The sequence below is a fragment of the Rhipicephalus sanguineus genome, chromosome 11 (genome assembly GCF_013339695.2).
Source record: "Rhipicephalus sanguineus isolate Rsan-2018 chromosome 11, BIME_Rsan_1.4, whole genome shotgun sequence".
Lineage (NCBI taxonomy): Eukaryota > Metazoa > Arthropoda > Arachnida > Ixodida > Ixodidae > Rhipicephalus > Rhipicephalus sanguineus.
The window spans coordinates 54,343,677-54,352,910 of NC_051186.1; the positions used below are offsets into that span (position 1 = coordinate 54,343,677).

General features: G+C 47.5%; 1 protein-coding gene across 1 annotated transcript; it reads right to left on the minus strand.

The window, feature by feature from the left end:
* Positions 1 to 1,794: 1,794 nt before the first annotated feature.
* LOC119373744 (uncharacterized) lies at positions 1,795 to 8,337 on the minus strand. Its single transcript, XM_037643810.2, has 3 exons — positions 7,945 to 8,337; positions 6,006 to 6,515; positions 1,795 to 1,957 (listed from the first exon to the last, which is right to left on the minus strand). The coding sequence occupies exons 1-3, from the start codon at positions 8,151 to 8,153 to the stop codon at positions 1,801 to 1,803; spliced, it is 876 nt and encodes a 291-aa protein (XP_037499738.1). The 5' UTR covers positions 8,154 to 8,337; the 3' UTR covers positions 1,795 to 1,800.
* Positions 8,338 to 9,234: the final 897 nt, after the last annotated feature.

Here is a 9,234-nt window from a genome sequence, read left to right on the forward strand (position 1 = left end):
TTTCAGGTACATGGACAGCATGTCGACCGACGGGGACGGTATGGCCGCCGCCTACAACCGCGCCTACGAAGTGGGCCGCACCCACGGCGGCGAGGGTTGCCGCATCAAGTACAACACTTGCCCCATGACGGTCGTCGACCTAGTGAGCCTGTCGGCAAACTTCGGCTGAAGTCCTCCACGACGTGGTGCGACGCGAACGGGGAGGCCTCGGCAACCCGTTGCGTACAGTCTGTGTCCGTTTGTTACTGCCAGGTCGGAAATGGATTTCTTTTGTACAGCGTTGTTAAAGTGTTGTGAATATGTCGAGTGCCTTAATTGCAAGTGATTTGTTGGGGCTCAGCCAGACGTGTTCTAAAAGCTTGAGCTTGTTGGCACGGCTTCATTACAGGAGGCATTTGAACATTTATTTTATATTTATGGACTAGTCGGGGTGCATGCGTAGGGCTTTCCCTTTCCCCAACTTTTTTGTTATTTTCCTTTCCAAAGAAGTGTATATATTTGTATCTATGAAATAAACGTCAATGCTGTCAGCCAGTGCTGCTTCCTGTTATGAAGATGTGCTCGACATGCGGTGCCTTTTAGGACCAACTTTTATCGCAGAAGTGTGTTTGTGTCTTATGTCCGCCCCCCCCCCCTCAAAAAAAGGAAAAAAACTAAAAAAAAAGAAACATGGATGAGCTACGAAAGCTTTTCGTGTAGATGCTACTCATGTCGAATATAGCAAAAATGATTTTCACTTTTTTTTTTTGTAATGAATATGCTATTTTCTCAAACTCATGCTAGTGTTATTTCGGTTATCACACTATTTCAATAGATCTGTTTGACCTATCGCGCCTTTTACATGTGTATAAAATGTGTATATAAAATGTTACCATCCCCTTTGCCCCCTTCTCCTCATAAAAGAAAAGAAAACAAAAAAAAAACTGCGTGCATGAGCTACGGAATCCTTTTTTGTGCAAGGAAGTGCTCCTGTCGTATGTTACAAAAAAAAATAATAAAAGAAACTTGTAAGTTTACTATATTTGCTTTTTCTTTTTGTCTTTTTCTTTTCTAATTGTGTTGTCTTACCTTTGCTTATATCGCATGCTATATTGGGTGGCACATGCTTCTTCCTTTGTAATTCCCAATGCATCACCTCGAATTCGCTCATCAAAGTAGGCTGTGATAAGTTACACATGCCGAACCTCGGGTTCCTCGTGTGTCTGTATATATTGTAAATAAAGTGTATATAAAACTACGTATTGGCTACGGAACTTCTGTACACAACTTGCAGTGCTCGTTACACGCCTTGGTACCAAATGCTGTGGACGCACAGCCTTTCGCAGGCTCCCAACAATGCGTTTGTAACCCAAGAAATTGATGTCGCGAAAGTGGTTCGAAAGGCAGTTTTACGAAACACGACAATATATAGTACATGGCGTATGTTCAATGCATACTGCGCTAGTGAGTGTCACAATACAACGAGAACAGCCAGAAGTTGACCGCTTGTCCACCTTGCCATTTTGTGAGCCGTTAGCGCATTCCCCTTTCGTTCTGGTAGGCCTCGAGTCTGATTACCTGTGTAATAGCTTGTTATGACGAGATACATTCAAAGCGAAAATAACCTCGGGGAAAAGAGAGCTCCTGGCATTTATTGCAAGCAAGCGAAGGAACCAGTCGTGGTCTTCCCTCCTTACATGTGGTCCGGTGAGGGGATGACAGTGAAGGCCGTATGTGGATGCGTAGGCCTGCCATTCTTATTCGAACGCAACGAAGCACATCTGACGTGCTCCTTTGGCGTTCCGGCCAGCAGCTAGCTCACTATTGTCCGTAACGGAAGCTGTAGTGGCGTTGGAAGAGCGGCCCAATCGGATGACGGCAGGACGAGATGCGACCGCGGCAGCCTCCGTAGCGACGGCCATGTCGAGCTACGGCAGCGTAGTGCGCAGCCGAAGAGTCCGTGTCCCACATGGGGTATCTGCGACATGAACAAATGGAAAGTTTTTCGATCCACCGTGATAGGTTATCGGGTAACGGTGTCACGCTGCTAAGCTCGAGGACTTATCACAGCCGATCCTCAATATAAAACAAACACGACTACAGAGAAGTGAATGGCGAATTATCATAGCGCCATTTCAATGTAACACATGGGCTATTACAACCAAATGATTACAACCGACAATTAGGCCAAGGAAAGCATAGAGGACATTGTTGTCTTTTAACTGCGCTGTAGTAATTATGACTTAGTACTTATGACGCAGTCCAGATTGCCACACTGCAGTTAAGGGACAACAATTATGGACACTTAAAGGCATAGGTCGGCAAAAAAATTGGAGCTCACTCAGACTCATTCATGAAATATATTTTGCGTTTAGGGCTCACTCGGACTCAGACTCACCAAAATTTTCCTCATGGAAAATTTTTGTGAGGCTCACGGCTCGATCTGAGTGAGTTTTAGTGAGTCGACTCATGAGTCCAGTAGCGTATAATTAACTTGTTCGACCATAGTGTCAACGCTCTTTAACATCAATATCCCATATCATTGGTGTTCTACTTGGCGCGTTTTGATCTCATACTTTCAAATACGAGTTAATAATTGTTGAGGTTTAACGTTCTTAAACCACGATATGATTATGAGGGACGCCGTAATGGAGGGCTCCGGAAATTTCGACCACCTGGGGTTCTTTAACGCGCACGTAAACCTAAGCACACGGGCATCAAGCACTTTCACCTCCATCGAAAATGCAGCCACCGCGGCCGGGATTCGATCCCGCGACCTGCGGGTCAGCAATTGAGCACCATTACCACTAGACCACAGTGGCGGGTAAATACGAGTTATCAATGCTTACAATCCAGTAAGGATATTTTTATCGAAAGTAATGACTCACACAAGATATTTTTATCAAGAGCTTCCCGTGAAAGATCTTGCCAGAGGGGAATCAATCCCCCTCCCCTCGCCCCTCTCCGCAACTCCCACCTCTGATCGATAAATATTCAGATGGCGTATGGACGCCAGTGCTTTGAAGTATGTGTGAGTAGACGTGAGTATAAACGTGGGTAATCATAAGGCTGATAGTAATGGCGAAGTTGAGTTGATAGGACTATAGGTCGGCAAAAAAATTTGAAGGTCACTCAGAGTAACTCATGAAATATATTTTGCCCTTACGGCTCACTCGGACTCAGACTCACCAAAATTTTTCTCAGCCGGACTCACTCGGACTCAGACTCACCAAAATATTGCTCAGCCTGACTCACTCAGGCTCGGACTCACGGCTCGATCTGAGTCTGAGTGAGTCGACTCGTGAGCGAGTTTGCCGACCTATGCTTAAAGGACACCAAAGAAACGAGACCCTAAACAAGATTTCACTTCTTTCGTACATGGGCTAATAAGCCGTCGTGGTAGCTTAGTAGGTATAGGTGTCGCGCTGCTAAGCTCTAGCATGCGGGTTCGATTCCCCGCCACGCCAGTTGCTCTTAGATGGGGACGAAATGCAAGTTCACTCATGTACTTCGATTTATATGCACGTTAATAAGCACCACTCGAAATTAATTCGGAGCCCCACACTTCATGATCACATCGTGGTTTTGGCACGTGAAACCAAGCAATTACAAGCAATCTTTCCGGTTCCGTGAACATTTTTCTTTTTTTCATCGCACGAAATGCCGTGGGCATTCTCATGCATCTGCACGTCAAGTTATAGTGACAACAATATCGACTAACAACAAACAACCGTTATCTATTCAAAACAAGGCTAACAATATCTTTTTTTATGAGTCATGTTTGTTGTTCAGTATAGTTATATATTCGCTAACTTATCATTCGTACGTCCATAAGAATAAACTTTTGTGTTTATCTTTTTTTTTCTATTTGCTGTAGTCAAGGCAAGCTTTCGTTCACTATACACGTCGTTTTCTTTAACTATTCACGTTTTTACTCAACTCGACATTCTCCGGAACTTTTACACATTTTACAGCGCGCAAAATATAGCTCTGCTAGCCCTGCCTACTATCAGGCAAAACTAACACACACCAGATTTACAGACACGCTTTACACGGGCGTGCTTCACCCTTCCACGAGACTGATAAGGCCTTACTTATTAGACTGGTTAGATGCAGTCCCCGCACGTATACGTCAATTCACTGTTCACTTCTTCCCCTTCCCTCTATAATCCTTCTATTCCCCTTCCTTAGTCCCCCGTGTAGGCTAGCCAACCAGAGACTTCTCTGGTTAGCACAGTACACGGGCCACTAGCAGTTCGCCTCCATCGAAAATGCGACCGCCGTGGCCGGCATCGAAACCGCTACTTTCGGGCCAGGAGACGAGCACATAGTGGGCAGAGCCCGCCCAGTTTGTCTAATTCCTTCGTCCATGTGTTTGCACACGACGGACTAAATCCGTCTTTTCCGCGGCGGACGGCGTATACATAACCCCCCGTCACAGATTTGTGCCATCCGTCCGGTGTCCGCGGACCTCGTGGACGGAAAATGCCAAGATATGTTTCGCATCCGGATTTTGGCGGTCTAACAGAGTAGAGCTAGTCGAGGGTGCCATTATAAGTCTGGCAACATGCGCAGTTTTTTTTTCTCTCGTCTTGTTTCGTAGATTTATCCGACGAAGTCGAGTCAACGGGCGCGACCTTTCTTCGTTTTTCTCTCGTTTTGTTCGGGCTTTTGCGAGGGCAGTTCGCTCGACCTACGCTACTGCAACCAACTGCAACTATATATGAACTCGTGCGACGACGCAACTTTTTTTTCTTCTGCATCTTGTTGAGCAGTTCCCCGTATTGTGGGGTATGACACTCGCCGAGTACGCTGACGAAAGAGTGAAGGAAATTATGTGGGAGTGCATTGTAAGCGAAATGAACGCGTAGTGGCCTGCATACGTGCGCTACGATGCCAGTAAGTACTATTTATATCTACTATTTATATTCTGCATTACCACGTGGGTAGGTTTCGCGACAGTAACCTTCGGCAATGCATCTGCTGTGCATGGCGTGAGGCACGCCGTAGCCAACGAACGACGGCATCGGTCAGCCTACTTCCAAACATGCTTATTTTGATCAAGGAGTCGCCGCACAGGTCAGAGTCACTGTGAATGCCCACGTATCCGCCAAACTTCGCTTGTGATGCGCAATCTTGCGGCGAAAGTGAGGACATTCATGGCACTATTCGTCAGAGTACCGCGTACAAAGACAAAAACGTAAAGACCTTCGCGCCATCCAGAGAGAGAAGAAACAAACATTCGTACACTAAGGCCTCAGATTTGACAGCACTCGAACTACCGCAAATCTCCGAGGTCATGTTCTGCCAATAGAGGCACTCGCTAAGCCTGTAGCTCCGTGAATACGTGTACGGCACTCGGAAACGGGCGGCGGAACCATAGTCCGTGGAAGCGATTTCCGCCGAGCCGTCCGTCGTGTGGATACACACTAAAAATCATCTGCGCTACACTTTTGAACACGCAGAGAAAGTCTGTCATCGAAACTTGGTGGCGTTCTGAATTGGAAGAAAGGGCACTTCATAATGCTATCCTATCAAGAGTGCTGCGTCACTATGATAGAGCGCGTGCCGTTCGTGACCTGAAACACCGGGCACTCGGCGATTACGCAAGACACGATAGATAGATGACGATTATCGTTGTGCATCAGTAAGGCGCCCTAAAATACGCCTTTTCTTTTCAGTGTTCTCGCGTGGCCCCTCACGCGCGCGCATGCGCAACGGAAAGTGTGTGCACAATATCTTTCTTTCTTTCTACATTAAACGTCCGCTTGGCTTGTTGCGTCACGTCATTTGTCGTAAGTCGTTGCGCAGCTTTTAGCCTGGGACTCATACGGCACGCGTGCCAACGAACTTGCCCGGAGTACTCATGTGATGCTAGCGTGTACGCTATTTTGTCGTACGTAAGTTTTGCAGCTTCAGCTGCATGCTTTCGGAGGTAGACGAACCGATACGAAGCGCAGCTAAGTTTCACCGCTTTGAAAGCTCAACAAGACGGTCACCCAATTCAAAGACAAAAAGAAACGTACCTGAAGAACCGGTCCACCTTGACGCCCAGCGAACCGTAGCGCAGCGGGTACCTGGACATCTCGCAGATGAGGTACGAGACGCAGTTGTCCACGTCATTGAACCGCACGATGTTCAAGTGGCGGCGGACTCGGGCCCGGGCCTCGTCGTCGATGGGACGAGACACCTGCTTGGGGTCGAAGTAGAAGCGGTACTTGATACCGTTCACGGTGTTCACGTAACTGGTGCCGTCGTGTTTCCACGGAGAGGCGTCCTCGCTTCCTGCGGTGGTACTAGTGACGGGACCAGCGGTGGTTGTGGTCACAGTTGTGTTGCCCGCGGTCGTTGTTGTCAGAGTCGTCGACAGTTCCGGATCTCCCGTTGCCGACGGAGTCGACATTGACGTCGTCGTCGGGGGCATGGCCGTGGGTGCGACAGAGGTGAGTCGAGTTGATGAAGGTCGCTTGCTCGGAGGCCGTACCGAGTCCACGATTTTGGAGACGTCGGGGTTCCGAAGCAGCATGCCGTAGTACCTGTAAAACGAAAATTAGTACATGCAATTTGACGCGTTGACTTAAGGTATAGCTAGGAGTTTTCATTTTAAACTAAACGAAATAGTGCTATTTTGTCAGCAGATGGCGAGATAACAAAATTAGTTTGTTTCGTCTCTTTCGTTGTATCGTCTTCTCGCTGAAAAAAGAAGTGCAGTTGTGGGACGGGACAGGGGTAATCCCCTCTTCCCCCCGCCTCGCCCGAAGGAAACTGTCTGACTAACCTTTAATAAAGTTCATTCATTCATTAAATTTCAAAATAACTAGAGTTCAGAAGTAATGTAACAAGCAATTTCCTCCGGATATAGTCGGTTCAAATTCGTGTTCGGTAAATATATGCTCCCGTGACCACCACCTGCCTACCTTTATCAAATATACGTCCTTACAAGTAAAACAAAATGACGCAAAAGTGATTCCAAAATGCATATAACATACCGTAGGCGTACTCACGCGAGCATTATGTTCTCAGCGCGCAATATTAACACCACTATTAGTAATACGCTCATCACTCGTTCGAGCCAGAAGTCTGGACTATAGTTGGTTCGAGTATAACTTCGACATATTAGGCTCGCTAAGAAGCGGACAGATCACACAGAGAAGACATGACCAGTGCTGTCTTCTTTGTGTGGTTTGTCCATATTTATCGCTGCTAATAAGTAAGGGGAACCGAATCAGATAGTGTTTCGGACAGGACGAAGTCACAGTGAAAGACAAGGCGTTGGGGTTACAGTGGTAGTCACTTCGTTATGTATGACGAGCTGCCCGATTCCATTCCAATAATGTATGTGCCAAGCAGGCCAGATCGGCACAGTACTGCAATATGCTGTATATAGAAATCCAAACGAAGAACAGTCCTTGAACACGGGGCGTCGCTGGAGGCAACGTTCCGACAAGTGGCCTAGTCTTCATCAATATAGGTTTTCAGCTTGTCCGGTATTCCGGTATACGCAAAGGAATTTACGGAATACCGGGTTACCGGACGACGGCACAGACATCTTGTGACGCTTCACGTTTGTTTGTTTTCGCCTAGTGCCCTTGAGGAAAGGAAGTTTAAAAAGGCTATTCACTCGGTTGTAGGCCGCTGCCGAGAGTTTACACCAGCAGAAAAGTAGAATCCACCTATCCGGCCTTTTACGTTTACGGTATCCGGCATAACGCTGACGCAAAGTTTGCGGATAAACTAAAGCTCTCTAATGCAGGAACTGTCTTGAAGTTGCTGCCTTGAAGATGAGAAATCGACTTGTCGAAACGTTGGTTGCAGCGAAATGGCCTGTTGAAACATTGTTCGCTTATAGGCGGTAAGTTACATCCAGCATCGCGGAATTTCATTACGGCAATGCTCAGAAGTGGACACGATAAAAGAGTTAGCGATTGTTTGAGAAGCACAGTATGTAAAGCAAATAAAAAAAACCTGTTAAGTTCCGCCAGTACGACTGGGTCGTTCATGAGGGTGACCAGGCTCTGGGTGGCGGTGGCCAAACGGTTGACGAATCGTTCCTCGTTGTTGGTCGTGCCGAAGATGCGTTTCCGAAGCCACGAGAGCGGAGAGTTGCCCGGGAACTGCTCGTGGGCGCTGCAACAGTGGAACAGAAGCATGACGAAGCATATTTTCGCATTCATGGCTGCCCTTTCGAGCGAGCCTTTCGGGCGCGCGGGCGGGCGGGCGAGTTGTGAGTGCAGCGCTTAGAAAGACTTTTTCTCTCCGTGGTTATGACGTCAGGCCGATCACGTCAAATCAGGAAACGTTCCCGAGGCGAGAGGCCCCATAGTGTGAGGGCCAGAAGTGAGCACATCCGCAGCACCATTGCAGCCAAAAAAGAAAAACATTATCAGCTCCGGACACGTGACCATGACGTCAGCGCAGCCGCACAAACATTATCGACCAATGAGCTGTCCATCAGAGGTCACATGTGTAGCCGATATACCGCGTGGGAAAGGTCGAAGGGATGACTTCGCGGAATGTTTGACGTATCAAGTCTGGGTGTGTGACTTATTGCTCTCTGCTAATCTCTTAAGCAATACTGATAGTTGCAATTCATCATTGGGTTTATGCTGCCACGTCCCCTCCGTTTGAGCGCTGTCAATTTTAACAAAGATCTGTTTCTTTGCCCTCAGCCCCTTGGTTCGGTGTTGGCAATCCAACTTTCTATCTTTAACTTCTTTTTGTCAGATTATAAATGTCTAACCTCTCCCTCCTCGCCTTCTTTTCCTCTATTCCTACACGTGCAAATTTTCCAGCCTCGAGGCCATCTTATATTCTTCAAAAAATTCATATCGTTAGGAAAATGCACGAAGACTTAGCGCATGCGTGAAGCTGAGGTGGCAATTCATTGTCATCAACAGATATCTGGCTCACATAGAGGAATTGCCACCTAAGCTTTAGCACGGGCGTGTTTTCGTAGGAGTCTATTCGCGTGCCCGGCCAAAGCCATATTCTTCATAAACCGCGTTTACATGAATGTGACAACTGGCGCATCGCATCGACTTTCTGACGCATTACACCCGTGTAAACGGGTGTAATGCGCTAGGAAGGCGCATCACTCTAATGCGCCACGCAGGGGTGTACTTCGAGTGGGAAGTCGACTCCCGGACCATCAATCACGAGGAGGGAAACGGCGCCCCTACCCCCTCGCTTGCGCTGAAAGTCACTGGAACGCTAAATTCACCCTTTCCAGTGACCTTACCGTGCGCTAGGGAGCCT

Bases quoted from the DNA above. Each gene is read 5' to 3' on its own strand.
- LOC119373744 (XM_037643810.2), bottom strand. From the start codon at position 8,153: ATGAATGCGAAAATATGCTTCGTCATGCTTCTGTTCCACTGTTGCAGC. The intron at 6,516-7,944 runs GTTTTTTTTATT...TTCGTTTTACAG, and splicing joins GTACTGGCGGAACTTAACAG to GTACTACGGCATGCTGCTTC. The intron at 1,958-6,005 runs GTACGTTTCTTT...TTCATGTCGCAG, and splicing joins AAGGTGGACCGGTTCTTCAG to ATACCCCATGTGGGACACGG.